The sequence below is a fragment of the Oxyura jamaicensis genome, chromosome Z, assembly GCF_011077185.1.
Source record: "Oxyura jamaicensis isolate SHBP4307 breed ruddy duck chromosome Z, BPBGC_Ojam_1.0, whole genome shotgun sequence".
NCBI classification, from domain to species: Eukaryota; Metazoa; Chordata; class Aves; order Anseriformes; family Anatidae; genus Oxyura; species Oxyura jamaicensis.
This window is the reverse complement of record NC_048926.1, coordinates 3,251,612-3,272,138: the sequence shown is the minus strand read 5'-3', so window position 1 is coordinate 3,272,138 and position 20,527 is coordinate 3,251,612. Positions and strand designations below refer to the sequence as shown.

General features: G+C 41.8%; 1 protein-coding gene across 4 annotated transcripts in view; it reads right to left on the bottom strand.

The window, feature by feature from the left end:
• The window catches only part of ST8SIA5 (ST8 alpha-N-acetyl-neuraminide alpha-2,8-sialyltransferase 5), a 75,302-nt gene that overhangs the window by 13,408 nt on the left and 41,367 nt on the right, over nt 1-20,527 (bottom strand). For 3 of the 4 annotated variants that reach the window (XM_035310684.1, XM_035310685.1, XM_035310686.1), the window contains 3 exons: nt 15,571-15,678; nt 3,599-3,691; nt 1,069-1,155 (listed from right to left, as the gene is read on the bottom strand). In XM_035310684.1, the coding sequence (XP_035166575.1) occupies nt 1,069-1,155; nt 3,599-3,691; nt 15,571-15,678 (288 nt within the window). The remainder of the gene's footprint in view (nt 1-1,068; nt 1,156-3,598; nt 3,692-15,570; nt 15,679-20,527) is intronic. The other variant, XM_035310687.1, reaches the window with a different exon arrangement.

Below are 20,527 nucleotides of genomic sequence, written 5' to 3'. Positions count from 1 at the left end.
CACTCTGGGTACAATCATTAGGACCCAGTTCTCTCACTCCAAGGAGTCTTTACAATAGAAGGCTCTAATCCCATTTAGCTCTTTTTTTTTCCAAAATGGGCTTCAATAATTGGCCGTCAAATATTTTACAGAAAAATACATTAAAAACATATGTGTGGAAGTTCATATTGGAAAAAAATGCTGTGAATCTGGGGCTAACAATTAGTTATTTTTAAAGACGTTAGTGACTAACTCAGCACATGCATTCTCACATTCTCTCATTAACTCGTGCCAGCTTTTTCCTGTAATCATTAAGAGAATTTGGGAGAAATCTGTGGGGAGAAATCTTGTTTAGAATTAACCAGTCTATATTCCACTTTGAAATAATGCGTTTTCCATAGACCTACTCAACTATGGCCCCTGAATATGTTAACTCACAACATTCTAGTATTGTTTTGGCTTCATTCTACTATTGCCTTCACAAGACCAGTTTCACAAGCTGTATCTTGAAAGGACCACGAAGGACCTTCAGCAAAGATGAGTTCACATGAAGGTACTACAGAAACAAACTGCAGAAGTCTCTGAATACCAGAACAAACATCTAAAGATAGTCAGTCAGTAAGGGCTGAGAAGCCATTAAAAAAAGGAACTGACAAACAAGGTCTGGCAGTACCTAATACACCACAGAAAAAATCCAGTTTGAGTATTTTGTAGGCCAAATGTGCAGCATCACCATTGATGGCACTATTTTACATCATCAGAGAGTTCAGTTGATGCATTATATACAGATTTTACCTCTTTGCTCCAGCCTCATTTCTGCCCAAATCAAACCTGGAAATCTCTTTTCCATACTGAATTCCCTGCTTTTGTTGGGAAGACCATCCCATATGCCACAAGAGCTCTCTTTCACGTTCCCTGCTAGCCTTTTTTAAGTAGAAAAAAAGTCAGTGTTTATTCAAAAGGATGGTACTCCAACAGTTACAGGGCTTACTCTTGCTATCCGTATTGAAGGTTTGGAACAGCTAACAGGAAGCTAAACTCAAACTAAAGCAAATCTTACTCATTCCCATTAATGTGGACCATTCTTACTTGAATAGATTAGCTTCTGTGACATTCATCTCCCATTTGCACATCTGTAGGCTCTTCCACCTATCAAACAATTCAGTTTGTTTCACCCTAAAAGATAAAAAGAAAGAAAAGCAAAGTTCTTTATTACATGGCATTCACCTCCTTCAACTGCTGTAGCCAGGGTAGCATGAAACAGGTGTTTGATAGGACAAGCTGGTCAGTTTATCTAGTGTGAAACTTAGTTATTTGTTCGTTTGCTTTTTTCTTACTCAGAGATAGCAACTCTAAGCCATGTATATACAGCTCCTCAGATGCTTGGGACCAATTTTTCTTCCCTGAGAGGCACGTTCCACTTCTTCAGGATAACAGATGAAACACTGAGCAAGAAGCACACACCATACTGAAGGCTGTCAGAAGGCTGCTGGGAAGCTAATGAGTGTCTGCCACCACCAGTGGCTTTGGGTTTTAAAGTTCCATTTGGCAAAAAGGGCCATGCAGAAGAGGTACTGAGAGAGAGGATACTTACATAATTTCACCAACTACCATTACTAGAGGCTTTCCATATATTTTGGTGAGGTTATGTTAATGCATGAGATCCTACAGAACAGCACTGTTGGTAAATTCATTTTATAAACTGCAGTTGCACATGCACAGGGATAAGTATGTGGTGAAGAGAAGAGAACAAGAAAAGCTCTTTATGTAAGGAGCTCTCCCTCCCTCTCTGTTAATAAAATATACTTTCAGCTACATCAAGTGGTGATGCTCCTTTTTCCACTAGGCTAACAAATGGTGACACATTTTAGGTGGTATCAGTTCCCAACACTTCTGCCTCACAGTTCATAGACACTTTTCTACGTTTGGACAATGGATATGACAAAGGCCTCACAAACACCTAGAGCTAGGCAGCAATGTTATAATATATCTGGGAAATTTTGAAGTCTGAGAATTATTCATGACTGGTAGGTATTAATGAGTTCTCTTCAACTTTGAGGGCTTTGAATGTTCTAATAAAACAAAGACTTTTAAGAGAAATATACATATAAAGTGAGTAGAACTTAGGATTTCCCAGGCTGTGGAAGTTAGAGGAAGGAATTAGGTCATATTGTACTTTCTGTAGCCCACCAGAGCATATTAACTTGGAAATCTTCCATTACCGTAAGGGCTGACTTAGGAAATGTAGCACATCAGAAGGAAGTACATCAGAAGAATCCAGCATAGTAAAAGAGCTTAACGTCAAATGGCATCTATCACAGAAGTAAGGCTAACTATCCAGCTGAGCAGGAGTCTACTGCCTTCTACGTACCATTGGAAAAAGATGAAGAGAAATGAGTAATTCTTTGTACCTACCATATGATAAGTATGCAGAAGAGCAATTCAAAACTCACCATCTTCAGCAGAACATTGGCAGAAGTGTCACATTCTCACCCCTTCTATTTATTTTTAAGCACTGCAAGTCAGCAGGCAGTGCAAAGTTGCTACTTGTGTATCCTTCATCCAGTACCAAATACCAAAGACAAGGACATAACCTACATTTTTCGGTGCACAAAGTCAGCAACGGAGTCATGCTCGAAATTCAGGCTGACCTGGAGCAATAACTTCTATTTGCTGTGGCCTTGATCGCTTAAAGCTGTGCTCTTATACAGCTACACTTTCAGCTGAGACTGTCAGTGCACTTCACACACCTTAACAAACCTTATGGATCCTACGTAAGATAGCTACACCACTGGTTGTAGATATAGCAAGGGACTACACATAACATGAGCACCTAAATACAATGTGATGCCAAAAATGCAGACGGACAACTTCTGTTGTCCTTCTTTGCTTTCCAGTCAGGCGATCTTTTTTTGCCTGACTCTGTCTCTCTAGCTTTATGGCTACATCTCTGTCAACTCCTTAGTTTCCTGATGTACATATAGCACCAGAGAAGACAAAATACAGATATTTTATGATTTCTCAGAAATGCATTTTTTACTGAGTGTTATTACTGAAACTCAGTGATGCAGAAAATTAAAGCAGTGGGCTCAAAAGTACAAATGGGCTCAAAAAAAAAGATCTAAACAAATTAACAGTGAAATTTATTGTCCACTCTGACTACTGGAGTCTAGACACCACCTACTGCTCAGAGAGGCCCCATGCCAGAATTTGTTATCAGGTAGGGCTAACCATTTTGCCTCATTTCTTAGCCTTCACTACGGTCTATCATCAACAACAGAGCATGAGGCTAGACAGACACTTGTCATGAGTCAGTCTGTTCTTATCTTCAGCAGAGTGCCTGGAATATAACATTACACATAATATTGCAAACACTGCATTTAATTACAAACTGGGAATACTGGGCCTGAGCAAAATGTCTCAATGTATTTAAAAGCCTCAATTTTTTTCACATAGATCTCAGATCAAATTCAAATGTCACTACTCACCTCAGGAATCCCTGATGAGAACCCTACTGAAAGAATCTCTTGCACCTTACTACTTTCATAATTTCATCATAAGTTATCATTTCCATCCTGCCTAAAAGTAACCTTTTTAGCAAACATTTATTCATACTTACATAGACAAAACCTTCACCTCAATGATGTCCTGTCGTAATTCCAGGCATTTGGTGGAGTTGTATTCCAAAGGCCCTTCATAAAACTCAAAATACCTGAAGAAGAACAAAGACAAAGATTATCAATAACCGTTATACTAGAACACTTGTCTTACACTTCAACAGAAACGTGCTTTAGGCTGTCATTTGTGATCTCTACCTAATGTGAGACTGTAACAGTTGTCCCAAGAGCATGTTATTACTTCATAGGAAAAATGGGGCCCAGCACAAGAAGGACACAGAAGTATTAGAATGGGTCCAGAGGAGGCCACAAGGATCATCAAGGGGCTGGAACCTCTCCGATGAAGACAGGCTGAGGGAATTGGGATTGTTCAGCCTGGAAAAAAGAAGCCTCTAGGGAGACCTTGTAGCAGCCTGCCAGTACCTAAATGGGGCTAAAGGAAAGCTGGGGAAGGACTCTTTGTCAGGGTGTAGTGATAGGAGAAGGAGTAATGGTTTTAAACTAAAAAAGGGTATATTTAGATTAGATCTGAGGAAGAAATCCTTTACTCAGAGGGTGTTGAGGCACTAGAACAGGCTGCCCAGAGAAGCTGGGGATGCCCCATCCCTGGCAGTGCCCAAGGCCAGGCTGGATGGGGCCTTGGCCAACCTGCTCTGTCAAGAGCTGTCCCTGCCCATGGCAGGGGGGTGGAATTCGATGATCTTTAAGGTCCCTTCCAACCCAAATTCTATGATTCTGTGATTCTACTATTCTATGAAAATACAGATGTCATTGCTAATTTTAGAACAGCCATCTATGTCCAGTTTGTACATCCCTACATAGACTCAAATGCTAATTTTGAGTTGTTTAAGAGGGAGCACTCAGTTTCCCTTTAACTGATTTAAACTAAGTGGACAGGTTTTCAAACAGCATCCAACACAATTCTCACTTGCTTAGGCTTTAATTGGCTATGATTTCAGAAGAGTTCATCTCTCTCGTAGGCATGGTGGCTGCCACTGAAAGTCAGGGGAAAATCACTGATTACTTGAGGTATATTGCTCCCATTCTTTGGGTGTCTGAATGTGCTCAGAATTTTAAAAGCAGTTCTTCAAATTCTTAGCAAAGTGCTGGTGGTTTCATCTTGCCTGTGGAGATTCTTGCATACCTCAGTGAAACTGAGCTTTTCTTCATGATTTATTTTCTTGGTGTATTTGTAGGGGAGAGGGAGCTGGGATTTTTTTCTCAAAAAAAATGAAATGGCTTTGAGAACAAAAGGATTTGGATACTCAGACACATCAGATATGACAATGCTATTCTTTATTAAAATCTGACATAAATATGTGCTTTTCTAGTTGAACTCCTCTACCATGAGACTGGAGTTAAGGAGAAATAAAACACAAAGGGTAGCAACCCATGTTAGGGGCCAGAGAAAGCCCAGGCTGTCCAACAAATTCTGTGAGACTGTACTGAAATGACAAGAATGATTTAGGGTATAAACCAAGCTCTGTATCACTTTCATCCCATAACTTTAAGTCTGTATTAAAACCCGACACCTAAGAATGGCACATACCCATACAGCCGTTATGGGCATAATGGAGAAACAAGAGTTGATGACCTGGGGGAATGGGTATTACAACAGAAGCCAGATCATGTTATTTTTATGGATCCTTTAAATTCTCAAATTCACAACCTTGTAATACAACCTATCCTCTGAATTTTCAATAAGAAAGAAAAGTACAAGATTCCCATAAGAGTTTTATTCAAACCATCATCTGAAATGTAAAATTTTGATGTTGTGTCATTTGAAAATAACATCAAAAATCCTATTTGACCTGAATTTCTGTTCAGTTCCCAATATAAAGCGCTTACATAGGAAAACCTTGCTATTTTTATCAGTTGTTCATGTTTACAGTTAACAGCAAAATCTGGGGGGATCCAAACTTTGAGCTGTTCTGGAGAAGTTCTCATGCCACCCAGGGAAACTACATGAAGAGAACGTGCCCGGAAAACAACATCTCCAGGTATCTCCATGAGGGCCTCCTAAAGCCAGAGCATCTAAAGTTTCTGAATTTTGCCATTTTAAGTATATCCAGAAGTCAAGTTGATAAAGCTGGGAAGAGAGAAACCCACAGGAGGGAGAAAGGGACTATAGTATGTGACTGGAAAAATCCCAAGAGCCTCCCAAAGCAATCTGCTACCAACTGGGAACAGTTCTAACCTGTCAAAAACTGCTTTGAAGTGTTTCCTTCACCCCTCACTGAGGTTTTCACCACCTCAACTTTGCCAAAACCCAAACCAACCACTGTGATCCAGCGAGGGACAGAAAACTTGAGACTAAGAGGAAGAAGCCAATGCTGAGAAGATGGCAAGAGCAGTACATCAAAAACTCTTAACAAGGAAGTAAACTTAGTACTGTCAAGAAATACAGTAACCCAACAATCTTTAAAGAATGTGACTATTTGGAAGTGTGTTTGCATATTTTTGTAGGAAACAAATACATTTTTATGAGTTCTGTAGAAGGAATTTTGTACTGTTTCATAAATAGTGGCAAATCTGGAAAAAGATTTCCTTGGCCCCAAGAACAGAGATAAAGGTCACGCAACATAGACCTTCCTCTGGTTTCTCACCAAAAGCCTTGGGCTCTCCTTTCGATTCAACTGTTCACCTGGACATTCAGCCCTTACTAAAGAGCAGATGAAATCCATTGCACTTTTACATCTCCTACATGCTTGGCTTAGTGGAGCCGGGGGCTGAACAACTTGCGTATTTTGAAAGCTGCTCCTGCTGGAATTGGTTTAAGAGTTCATATGGTAGAGCTTCACCAAAGCCCTGTGTGGATGTACTCCAGATACATTTCCAAAGCCAAACTGACTTCATATGAATTCAGCCTGGTCACACACAGCATTTTACAGGGTGAAGGGGTCCCCCATCTGGTCCAGATACAAAAGCAACTGTACAATTTTTCATCCCCCTTCAGTACTCCTTTTTCTGACTGTGTTTGATGGTATCCATTCTTTACTTTGGTTCATTGAGACAAGACTGGGACCCTGACTGCTCACGTTTTACACGATGGAATTGTGAGAGGCAGGAATACAACCCCATGCAACACTCAGCACTTTGCACACCACTCCCACCTCTCGCGCCCTGCTTCAAGGGGAGAGCAGTGGTGTATCAGCCTCGTGCTGTCTTTCAGCCCAACACTGGGTTATAGTACCCTGTGTGTGCTTCAGGACAGCTAAGAATGGTAAAAATCTAGATTAACATGCACTTTTATCTTTCCTGTGCACTTCTGGCTGTGCTGCGAAGTTAGAGAGCTGCAGCTCAGATGTCAAACAGCATGGCAAAGCTGGCCTCAGCCCGTGGCACAGTAGACAGAGTTGTCATTTTACAAAAGAGATGAAATTTTCTGAGTCCCAGAGACTCCCTTTGATCATTGCCTGTTTAACCAAACCATGAACTAAAAAGAGAGAAGAAAAAGGATGAGGGAGAGAGGTAAAGAGGAAAGGACTGCATAAAAAATAAACCATTTCTGCATCTGAAAAGAATCCACGAGGCAGCAATGCATTTGCAACAGAGTCGTTCCATTACCCTACAGCTTAGAAAAGCACAGGGTTGTCCTGTAAATCACAAACTCTCACAAGTCCTTCAAATTCACATGCTTCCAGAGTTTCTGAGATGGTATCCAGTCTGCAGACTAAAATTTTTTTCCCCTCTTCCAGGAATGTTCATGCTCTTCATTTGCCCCGCAGCCTCTCCTCCTCCTGCTTCAGACACCAAGGCAGATTAGCAGAGGCAGCTCCCCGCAGCTCTGGCTGACCTCTTCCCACACACGGGCTTCACACTGTCCTTTCCCCCAGCACCAGCCTCTAGTACAAGGAACACGAGCTCCCTCAGCTCCTGTGGATGTTCTCTAAACCCAGCTCCTCCGCTCAGCGGGGCCCGGAGTCTGGTTGTGCCAGGAGGATTTGGAGAGCAGCCTGCCTGCTCTCCCACAGGAGGCATCAGTCTCACCCACGCCCCAGGCTCCAAGTGCTGCTCCTGCCTATTAACTCCCACGCCAAACCACGGAGCTCCCCGTGAACAAAGACACATTCGCCTGCCAGTTTCATTAACACCAATGGAAACTGTCCTCCCCGTCATCTTCCTCAGTATGATATCCAGCTAAAATGTAAGGGTGTAGTGCGGTTTATTTTGATTTATGCTCTTGATTAGTGACAAGTGATACTCCTGACTACACTACTCCTTTTGCTATGAGAAAAGGTTGCATTTGAGCTTTCCAGGAATGACAGGCAGGTTTCACATCCATAAAACATCTCCTTTCTTACACCTCCCCCCAGAATCTCTTCTCCCTGTACTTCTTTCCCTTCCTTTGCTGAAATCTAAATAATTTTCATCCCTCAGAGGTCAGAAGTCAAAGGGAAAACCAGCCCAGGAATCCACAGTTCTTTACAAGAGGGAACATGACATCTGAATCACATCAAACCACGCGTTTTCCCATGGCACTGGGCAGTGCACACAACTCACTGCTCGATGTCCATTCAGGACAGTTACAGCTTTCAAATCTACATTTTTCCAGGATCATATCCTGTATCTTAACACCACAAGTGCTGGGAGAGGACTCTTTTCATGCCCCTCAGTGCTGAATGTCCAGAAATGAGATGCTATTTGCTCTGTAATTTTCCCATTTTAAATAACCATGACTTTCTTCTTTTCTAACCTTCATGTCTCCCATTGCAATCTCACTTCCAGCTGAGCAGCTTACTGAGCTTGAGAGAGAGATCTGACTTCCCAATACACCAGCTAATGCTTAGGTCTTTGATCATCTGCAGTCGGGCTGCTCCTGCTTTGATCAAAAGTAAGCTTTTCTTGGTCTTGCAACGTGAATTAAAAAGCCTGGGACTTCAATCCTGTCTTCAGGTGACATTTGGATTGAGGCACTGATTTGTCTGATGCATTGCACAAAGGTTTGAAAATATAATTGAATGTAATTGTCAGGCGTGTTTTAAATGAAATCATTTTCTGCTGCACAAACGCCCTCCCGTTTTGCTCGTTCCTGCAGCGCTGGTTCTGCGCTGCTCATGGTGAGGCTGCAGCACTTGCGCTGCAAGGGAGCAGAGTTACAGCAGGAAGGATTCCACCTACCCTGCAGGAAAAACAAAGATCTTTCCAAAAATACACATTATCTAGTGACTAAAAAATGAGAACAAGTGAACCTTGTTCTCAAGCCCTGCAGGCTTCCATGGAATACTTACTGAGAGAGATGTCCAACTTGCAGTGCTTGCAAGCATCAGCATGGGCAGATCCATGGCCAAGTTCAAGTCTAGAGTCACCTTACTCACTCAGGAACCTTGCAAGTGCAAGGTTCAATTGCAAGTGCAAGGTTCAATTGCAAGTGCAATACCCAAAGCACCTGGGGACTCACATTCATCCAGAAGGGCTAGCAGAGGATCCTCAGAACTTTTTAGCAAAAGCAGTGCTCAAGTGGAGTGTATCATGGCTACAGAGCCTCTGGAAAATTCAGGCAAAACAAAGCCAAGTAGGTACTGGGTACTGACTTCATCAGCCCATTGTGAGTAAGGGATCAAATCCTGCCAGATTTTCCCTCTATTAATAATTCTATGTGACGATCTGCAAGGTTTGGTCAAAAGGTTTAAGGGCCTGACATTATTACAGTGATATTTTCCCCCCAAAAAATGCAACCTACCACTTCACAAGTCATATCCTCCTACAACTGTACACGTACACTCTGACCTTGGTTGGAAGGCACTTAGGTACAATCCCTGTTGGGCAGAAGGTGGTGATGTAGAGGAAAGTGAATGGCTGGCAGGAACGGGGACCTCGGGTGCCACCCTTACAAACACTACCTGGACCACAGGATTATTAGCACAGAGAACAAGAGCAGCCCCTGAAGCTGATGGAAGCCATAATGACCTTTTTGTACTACCCTGTGTGAAAGAAAATACCTGTGGATGTACTGATGTTAAATGAGATCCAAGAATGAGCAGGTGAAGCAGAAACGTTTGATGCCCTCAGATTAATTTACACTTCTCTAGAGCTGTGGCACAAAAAAATCTCATTGCTGTACGTGTTGTTTCTGCCCTCTGAGAGGTTGTGTTGACTTGTCCATGCCAGGCTGTTGCGTGAAAGACTGAAGTGAGAGAGAAGCTGCGGTGGGTACGAAGGGGAGGCTGAAGAAGCAAGAGTCTTCTTCTATAGGGGTTGGTGAAACTAACTCTACCCTGGGGACAACAAATATGAAAACAGATGGTTCACGTTCCTCCTGTCTATGTTTATATCCTCCTGCTGATGCCAATGGCACTAGCAGTAACTGGTTTGAATCTTTTACCATCTTCATCTCTAATGTTTATATATATGTGTGTCTAACTGATCACTAACTTTCAGTAAGTGGCTGTAGCTAGAAACAAAACGTGTCGATATAAAGTGTCATGTAAAAAATGAAAATATAAGCGTTCACAGAACGGGTAAGGTTGGAAGTGACCTCTGGAGGTCGTCCAACCCAACTCTCTGCTCAAGCAGGGACACCTAGAGCGGGTTGCCCAGGAATTACTGCATCCTGTTCTGCTGCTTCAGCTTTGAGGGTCCAAGACACTGAGAATTTATGGAAGGACCTGTAAGAATGATTTGGGTTCCAAAAAGTATGAGAGCCATATGATGCTTAATCTAAACCTATGGTGACTAAGTAGGGGGGACTAGTGCTGCACCAACGAGCAATTCCTAGTAGCAGAAAGCTTTTCAATACAGAATACCAAGGGAAATAATATCCAGTGCTTTGGAAGTTGAGAACAGAAATAGTATCTTTAGCTCACATATGCTTTTATTTCTAAAAGAACTGGAATAATCAAACAAAAATAAGGAGATTAAATTTTTGAATAAGGACTCACACTTTCCAGACATTGTGTACCTGAGTTTAACAGTTATTAACTTATGAACCTCCTGAGTAACCACTTAGGATATTTTGAAATGTTTGGCTAGATATCTCCTTACAATATCACGTTTGTCTATGGTTTTGGTAATAGGTAGCACCAGAAGTGTCCAGAAATGTCTCAGGATCCCCTACCTATCTTCTAGATTTTTATGTTAAAGCAAAACAAAACAAAAGTGCTTCCACAAACCAGACATAAATTCAAATGTTTCATCTTTCACAGAGGAGGAGTGGCTTTTATATTGCTGTCCTTTAAAAGCAGTTCGTGGATAGCTCTACCTCCCAATTAACCTCAGAGAAGTGCATGCATCAGCTTGTTGTATCTCAGACGTGTCCTGTTTCTGGAGTCCTTATCTAATCTGGTCGAGTGACTTCACAGGCACTTCACACATCTGTACAGATGAGATGATAGTTGTGATACCCTGGGGATGTGTTTTTCACCACAACTATGAAAGTTTCCGGCAAAACAGCACTTGCTGCTCCCCGCCATTCTGCTTTTCATAACGTGTCTTCACGTCTCAATACAAAAATCATTTGGGATCATTTGGGATTGCCTGGCTCTGCTGCCCTGTACCACATTAGGAGCATGAACTGACCACACATCCACTCCTGCCAGTGCCACATTGTTCCCTTCTCATCTGTCCATTTATTCAAGACCAAGGTTTCCCCAAAATTTCCATCTAACATACTGTTCAGTATAGCAGAGCTGGCGGTGAAATAGCAGGACCTGAAGCAGAAAAAGCCCTGATTGACATAGCGAAGTCTTGGCTACCTCCTGCAGTTTGTTCACTCACTGGGGATAAGCCCATCTCGCAGCCCATGTTCCCAAACCAACACCACAGCTCCCTGTGCCCCCTGGGTCTCCTCCCCCAGAGACTGCCATGCATCTCCATTTAGAGGCTTTTCCACTGCACAGTGTCACCCTCAGAACGATTTATTGGAGAGCTTACTGAATGGGCATTTTGGAGGAGACTGTTGTTTCTTTTCTTTCCTGATCACCATATCAAAACAGCACCAGCTGCTGACAAGCAGCAGCAAGGTATGCTGCAGGGACTACTGTTTTACCAGTTTCATTTCAGAGCTCTCCAATTTTAATAAACTGCTGTTCAGCTGTTTTAATCAAGCCCATTCCTATCACTCTGATTTAAATAAGCTGCTGATGTTGTTATCCGTATGACCACCTGGGAAGCATAACAAAACATATGACAACACTTATACATCAATAACATTTCAAAAACACCTTAGTTTATCGATGCAAGCATTTTTTTTTTTCCCTTGTGTTTCTCAAGATTTTAGTATCTTTGTATGAGAAGTTCAGCACTGTGTCTTAAGGAACATCCTCAACTGCCATCCTGGTCAATGAGGTCTGATGGTTCAAGCCCTTACATTCATTCTTGTAAAATGTGTATTTGATGAAATCAATTAATTACACTTTCTATTTTCTAATTTTCTAATTCTAATGGGACAAAGTTCCTTGTTTGCCTTACTGGAGAATTCAGTGTAGGAACCAGCAGGACCGAAACTATAAAGATCACTTCTTTGACCCATCAAAGGCTTCTGTGGTCTTACTATCTGTGTCCTATAGTGAATCCCATCTTCAGCTCAGATGGACTGAAGGTGGCAGAGAACACTATAACCCAACCAATAGGCCAGATTTATCAGCACACCATTAAGGCAGTTTAATCTTGGCAACAACAAATGCTCTAAGCATGAAGGTTCACAATCCCTGTAAGTTGACATATTAACATATTAAAAGGAGAACAGAGCACTTTGAGCTCTAGAAAAGAGCCCAAATGTACAGGAGAATATCTAGGGAAGTCCTCCTTAGGTTGAATGTACACACCCACAGTTGGCCTCACACCCCATGGCTTTGGAGGTTTACATGTTTTACTAAGTAAACTTTTCTTATTAATAAAGTATTCACAATTTTATTGCTTCCTGGAAGATGTGCAGCAATGCACTATGCATGGAAATGAAGCTTTTGGCACTCAGAAAGCCCCAGCAACCTTTGTGGGAAGACCTTTGTGGGAAAACTTCTCATAACAATAATAGCTGCCACAAACCTGATCCACAGTCTCTGTTGCACCACATACTGAGCTGAGTTCATGAGACTACTTTTTACCTCCATGGAACAGTTCTGTGAAGTCTACAAAAGTGTCTCATGCCCTGGGATGAAAAGCCTTGGTTAACCTGGTTACTCCGGGACAGTGGAGCTGCCTGCAACTTGATTAGGGCTCATCTTCTGAAACTGTGGTGAACTCCCTTGGACAATAAAAACATGGCAGCTGCAAGCCACACTTTACTTTGTACATTAGTCAATGCCTGAATCAGTTCCTATGGAAATAAGACAACATGATGTTCTTTACTTCTGATCTATTTGATCCTTTTTTCAATGTCTGACCTTCACAGTTCATTGGTTTTGATATGGCCACTACTCCTGTGAAGTCTGGCTGCCTTGCAATAGTAATGAAATTATTTCCTCAGTATGCCTTTTGCTTTGGAAGTCCTTCATTTGCATCTAATAAGTCACTCTTACAGAATGAGTAATGAGTTGTTAATGTCTCAGCACCATAGTTAAAAGATAAAGAGCAGTTATAGAATATACTTGGAACAATACCAGGCAGGTATGAATAAACACATACCCATATACATGTAAATATATGAATTCTAGAACCTAATGAAAAGAATATTAGTATATATTTCAATTACTACCTCTAAACACAAAACCTTCTACAGGGAGGTGATGACACGCAATAAACCTCAGAGCCATGCAGTGAAAGGTATTTAGTGTGCATATGCTGACATATAATTAGTTTTGTGCTCTTTAGACATCTCTCTGGAGATGTCTAAATGTATACAAGTAAAATGAGGCCAGCAAAATTTAGTCTGCAAGTTTTATTTTTGGTGGAAAGAACTATTCACTAGAGGAAGGCTTGCTTTCAAATGATATCAACAGATTGCTGTTGGGTGTTTTATTAAGATTCTCAGGAGAAGTCTAGTGGTAACAAAGTAAAAAAGGTGATCAAAGGTAAACAGCAAACAGATTATGACATAGCTCTGCAGGTACTCACCACAGTCTCACCTCTATGTGTAAACAATTCTTTTTTATTTTGCTGTAGACTTAGCTTTCAAGCAGTAGACAAATGAGTAAATAACACATGTAACATGTTTATTTGCAATGCATGTCACAGCTAGATTTATCCCTAACTCAAAATCCCCATCTTTCAGCTCCACATTCATTAAGCTGACTTTGACATTTACACATTTATATTGTTATTATAACCTTTGGAATGTATACCTAACTCACGCAATTAGATCCTGCTTGTATAAAAAACACTTGCAACCTGAACCTCTTCCTTGTTAGAGGCTAAACAGACTGAGAAGAGAACTGCTATTCCATGTTGTTCAGTATTAGCATGCATTTTTCACTCAAACATTTTGGTTCTCCATCCTGCACTTCATGATGGTTTAATTGTGTGGCCAAGGGTGCCTAAAGGGGGAAATCTGTACTTACTAAACCTCCTCTGTCTTCAAGAAGATACCTGTCTTTGTGCCAGATTTGGTTTTCTCATATGCCAAGTGCCTAGACTGAAGATTTTGAGTATACAGACTGTAGATGCACACACTAAAAATGCAACAGAATAGACAGACAGATAGATACATGCATACATAAATACAGAGTTAGAAAGAATGAACCATCCTTCTCTTGTTCTGAGCTAACAACTGCAGCTAATCTGGTTGTTTTCATAATGCTACCTTAACTAGTTAAAAGAGCTGAGTGTTGAGCAGCTCTGATAGGGATCACATTCCAGCTAAGAGCCCAACAGGAACTGCAGCATTGCTGTGGTTCACTGAGACTGGGTGGTTTTTGGCAGGTCAGACTCTGTACTTCTACTTGCCTTCGAAATGCTCTCAGCCCCACAGCTGTAGTGGCATATGGTTACCAAAATATAATGTGATGGTATTTCCCACAAAATACGTAATTTATCCGGAGAGAGTTTTATTTATACATAGTTATTAAAAGCAAGTTTCTTTTAATTAATTTTTTTTTCTTAAAGTGTTCTTAAGGTTTTTCTGCTGTTCATTGAACTTGATGCTACACATGATTCAGGATTTTTGATTTCCTTCATGTCAATAGAGACGGGGAGTAAGTACTATGCACTGAAAGGTCCTTTTTTAACCATCCACAAGATTTCACCTTGTATCTCGGTGCACTGAACTCACAAAGCTTTGATCCTCAAGGTAAAGGTCCTGGAGTTTGCCCTGTACAAAATCTCAGAATTAGAAATCTTCCCAGCAGGGCTTTTTTTATAACTGAGGTTCCAGAAGACACCCCAAATGTCCCCCACACCTGACACTGATTTATACAGATAGCATGCCATAGTCACGGAGCTCTTTGGGGACAACTTCAGACGGTTTCTTGCCTATGCACAAGGCCTTCCATGACCCTTCATCTATGTATGCCAGTCTGAAGGACCCTACTACAAACTAATAACTACCAAAAGTGCAACAGCACATTAGCACTTCTTAAGTCATCTCAGAATAGTAAATAAAGGGAATACTCTTCTCTTGTCTTGATGGAACATTTCTCCCCCACTAGGCACTGGAAGGATTTCAAATTAAATTACATTTTCTTAAAATATATATTCTATTATAAAGAAAGCCTTGGGACAGATTTTCCAGTGTGCTCTGCTTGCATCAACACTAGCATGCTGGGACACTCCCCACTGCCCACCCAAGTCCCACTCTCCCACACTGCCATATACTGACACATGGCCTTGGTGGCGGAATGAAAACAGGAGAGGCCAGGACACAAGTCACCCTCCTGCATATCCCATGGATGCTTACGGCATGTTCCAAAACGGCCCTGGGACCTCAAAGGAGGAAAACAGCACAGCGCTTGGGCATCCCCAGCATCTTATGTGACATGGGGAGCAGTACTGAGCATCCAAAGCAAACTGTAAATCTGTTTGTTCATACAGCCTGTGCCCACACTTGTGGTTCATACAAAGAGCATGAGATCTCTGCAGTCATTCCCTCTGGTGTTGGTACCTGGTGCCTGTGTCACTGCCACTCTTCACTGCTCCGTCATCCGTGAAATTAAAGGTGCCGGTCCAATTTGCCAATTCCTCTCCATTCTGCCAGCTAAACTGCAGCCCTCTAGCAAGAAAACGAGGCAGTTGATATTTGATAACATTCATTAGTTCACTATCAGCATGAGTTCTCGTGTCCTTTTTCTTAACACAGAAAGGTGACTATGACACAAACATCAACAAAAACAACAAAGAGATACCAAGAACCGCAATTCATTATCTTACTTGTATAAACAATTAATTTTCACTTCCCATAGACTCTGCAAGTCCTTGTCTGAACGCACCAGCAGTCATCCCAACCAAACTGGAAGGCCAGTAACCATCTGTGCTCAAGAACATACAGATGCATGAAGCAAGTCACAAGTACAAAAAGTTGGAGACTGATGTGAAATCTCCAGGGCCAAAGAAGTAAACATTCCAAACTTCCAGTTTACATCTCCCATAGTTGTTAAATGTGGTGGGCACTGGATCTTCCCTCTGATTTGTTGGCCATGCTGCCAAAGGATTTATCATTTATCATATTTGATGACTTCACTAACTCACTCCATATTGCTGCTTCTCCCTACTTGGGAAGACGATTTTTTTTAAGCAAATGCAAATCACAACCATCACAACTCCCTGTCTTCTAAAATTTCACAAACTCATTGCAAGTCTCATGAGGCCTGCAGTCTTCTGGAAACTCCACCTATAGTTGGGTTGAAATTTCACATGTATTTGAAAAAGCTGGGTCTGAAGAAACACTTGACAATACAAGCCAAATCCCTCCTATAGCTCAGAAGTCAACGAAAAAGAATCTTACTGATTGTTATTTTTAAGCTTCTCCGTTTTAACCCAATTTCATGATTTCAGAAGTCTGGCAGCTGAGTTGTGAACATTTGGTGCTGCCAATATTGAAAGTTAACTTCCTGGCTGGGCTGTGTGGGAACAGCCAGGGAGCAATCTGCCCGCCTGCTCTGCCCAAAAGAAAGGGCATCCAGGACCCCACTAGGTTTCTTGGTCAGCAGGCTGATTACAAGGACTGGAGCATCTCTCAGACCACCTCCATCCCCTAATCCAACTGGCACAGGCAGTTAAGGACAGATATGGGACATTAAAAAAAGGCTTCTGCTTCCTGCAGCAGAAAAGTGGAGTAGCTCTACAGGGCTCCCAAAACATGTAGCAGGCATTTCTTTGTTCTGTACTGCGGAAACACATGCACAAAACTTCCTTGTTGTCTTAACTCTTTTAAGAAAAGATTATCCAAGTATCTTCAGTGCAGGCATTTCCACCTGAGCTAACTGCCTCGGTTGTTAAAAGTCAATAGAGACTGGCTCAATAGAGTTAGTTTTGGGAAAAATTCAGCTGATCAAAGGCTGTCCTTCCCCTAGGGGGAACTGATCCCTGCTGCAAAGCCTCCGTCAGCAGCACAGGGAGCCCAGGGTTGCTTGTAGTGTGGGCACATGTGACAGAAGCATCTCACCACCTCAATTGTGCAATGCATGTCACCACAAATGTTTTCGTTTGACCTATAAATGACAAATTTTGAAAAGATATATGATGGTTATTCTTGTATGCTTTGTGCTTTTTTAATCTTTTTGGTTTTGTTTTGTTTTTTATATTGAAAATCAACTTCCTGGTAAAGGCATTTTTTTTGAGAGGGAATTCTGAGGGAGGTAGGGAGTGGTTAAAACACTGTGAACTGAAGAAAGAGCTGGCATCCTAAACTGCCCCCTCAGCTTGAAAAATGATATCAAAGGGTGTGTAGCTTATACTGTAATGCCTGTAAGCTAGTGCAGTGCTGTGGCTTACCAGGGAGTCACGTACCTTCGACGCTGCTCTGACAGTTTTTAATCAGCTGAGGTTGCCCGAGGTGATGACTTCTAAGTAGAAGTTGGGTGTGAAGAAAATATGAGAAAATTCTCACTTTGACTAAGACACCTTCTCTTTCAGGCTTGTTGAAATAAACACCCGTGATTCTCTCCCATGCCTCATAGTCTAACACTTTTTTTGCTGCACTTTATGACTCCGGTAGAATAGCGTAAATGTCCTTGTAGAAGACATCTAACTGTATGGCCTTAAAAATATGTTTTAACTGCTAAGGGCAGCAGTGAATGATGCATGGGGAGAGGGAGTAGAAGTGTGGGAAAACCAAGTTGGAATTTAATTTTTTAATTGGATTTAAATTGGCTACTTTGAGCTTAGATACAAACTTGAAAACTGAAATAGCATCAGTCTGGATTAAGTAGCAGTATCAATGTGTGCCTCAGAGGTTAACTCTCCTAAAGCGTAGCCAAAATTCAGGGAGATGAAATGAAGAATTAAAACATGCGGTAAAGCCTTTTCCCTTTGTACATCTTCACTCTGCATGTAACAGCCGGAAGGAAAGCGAACTAAATGCTCAAAGGTAGCATGGGGATCTGTCCCTAAAGCAAAGGAAATGATAAAACCACCTTCTAATGCTCCCACCTCAACAGTCCTTTTTGGGAACACTGCGTACTGTCGCTGAGGCACCGTTTACAGGAGGACACACAAATGTTGAGTAAGATCCAAGAGGAGATCAGGAAGACTAACGGTGAGGAATGGTAGGTATGTCTCATGAGGAACAGCTTAAAATACTCAGCTTTGAAATGGTAGACCGGGGGGCTTGAGGTACAGAAATACCTGATGGGGGCAAGCAGTGGGCCGGGTATGACGCTTCTTCCTCTACATGGTAAGGAGAAAACACAAGGTGGTGAGCTGAGCTTGGGGTTAGGAGCAAGCCAAGTGCCTGATCTTGAGAGAGACAAGAAAAAGGGACTATCCACTGCTCTTATTATGAGCAGATGCTACAGAGTTTAGCACCATACAGGCTTATATATACACAAAACATACCACAGAAGACACATTGCACAGCTCACAGGACTGTGTCTCACTTCAAGTCCATAAGACTGACACAAAGGTAACTTACAGCATTTTCTGGACTGAATATTCAATAGACCTATTCCTCCTAGTAAGAAAAACTCCCACAAATAATGGTTTGTAGTATTAATACTGAGTAAAAAAAAAATCAAGGATGAGACATTTGCAAACACTGACCTGAATTAATTCTGTTCCTAACAAGATTACTCTAAGTACCACCATTGATTTCAGTCAATCAGCCCTGAGTCGGGAGATTTTAGTTTTAAAAATGTAAAATTTTATAATCTTTTCAATTGTGAGTTTTAAATGTTTATAAAGACTATCTGTCCAAATCTGCAAACAAACTGAGAAAATAGATCAGAGTCAGGAACTGCTCCATCAGCAGGTTTCTTTGGCATATTATGGTAGTTAAATACTAGCACATTCACTCTCAGCACTAACTACACTTTAACGGGTAGGTAATGAGGTAAATTAAGCTTCCATGAATCAGAATTGCAATAGGGATGCATATACAGGATGGGAACAGAAAAGGCAGATAAAAAGGAGCAAGACAAAAAAGAGGGTTAAGAGAGATTAAATGAAGGGAAGGAAAGCCACGGAAATGACGTAGATGTAGAGGTCTTCTATGTAAGCTGGACAGTCACAGAGGTTAAAAAAAATAAAAATAAAAAAAGGCAACATCAAAGCCTTGGATCATTACCAACAATTACGAGTGGTGGAACTTTGCCATTTGCTCAATTTGCCCTACTGTTATTTCCATTTTCTATTTCAAAACCTTCTAAAATTAGCACGTTTCCCCAACATCTGATGCTGGCGATGATAAGGGAAGACTTTATAGAAGACGTAATAACCAGAAGAGCTACCGGTGTTCTGCGCATTCACTGTAAGCAAATTTCTCATGACGGAAGTTTTGCTGTGGGCAAACCGAGTGCCAGTTTACAGACATCACGAGCTTATGGACAGCATTAATCACGGGACTTACCCCTAACATATACAAGAACGAGCAACCTGGCACCTTGTGTTCAACAACACCGTGAGCTGGATGTCTTAGCAAGAAAGACCTTGGATTTCAGGTAAATGTCAAAGCAATATTTTGATCCTAATTGGTAGCTGCAAATGCAGAAGCAGTATGTGGTCAGATAAACACTGCCATAAGGCAAGAATAGAGGGAGGGGGCGAAAAAGAGGAAGAAAATTAACGAAGCCGCAGTAATTCTGAAGGGCTTGTCAAGACCGGCTGTCGAAGCAGCAGGAAGCAAAGCAAAAAGCTCATTGCCATAATCCAAACAAGAAACAACCCCTCCACAAGCAGAGGTTTTAATAGCAGAGCACATCAATTATGCGGGTTTTGAACAATTATGAGGTTTTTGAACTAGTAGGCAAGAATGAACAAGAGCGGATGGATTGCAGCAAGGAGCTTTGTGTCTGCGCTGCCTTCTCCCGAGATCCCACCTCAGGGGGGTCTCACTGCCTTTCTGAAGCATGAAGGCAAGGTGAAAATTCAGCTCAGACAAGAAGGCTTTTTAAAGAGAGCTATTCCACAGCAAATAAATGGAGAGGACCCGAAAGACTTTATGCACTGCTGGGCCTGTTAGAGCCTGTCTAGGGCAACACACAAACAGTGCGAGGAGAGGGCACGGAGCAGCGCCTTGCACTCTGGAGCCAACTCGCTTGCCAAACCACCAGCTCATCTCATTTTATCCCAGCCAGCAGGCAATTTCCACTCATCTTCCAAGGTGACAGCTACTACTACCCTCATCCCGCATCTACCAGAGGCGGACTAAACCCAGAGGCAAGCAAAAATGGACAGAAACCAATGTCACTTTACACTGGTGAAGCAAAGCCAGCATCTGACTCAGCTTGCTGGTCTACCACAGATGGGCAGGCAAGGGGAAGCAGAGGGTGCCTTCTCTGAAGGGGTGAAAAGAAGGCACAAATGTCCTCACGAGCAAGGCAAATTACTGCATTTTCTTTTGGAACTCCCTCTCTTATTCGTCTTTACTTTCCCTGTTCTTTCTTTCTGGCAATTCTCACATTCCT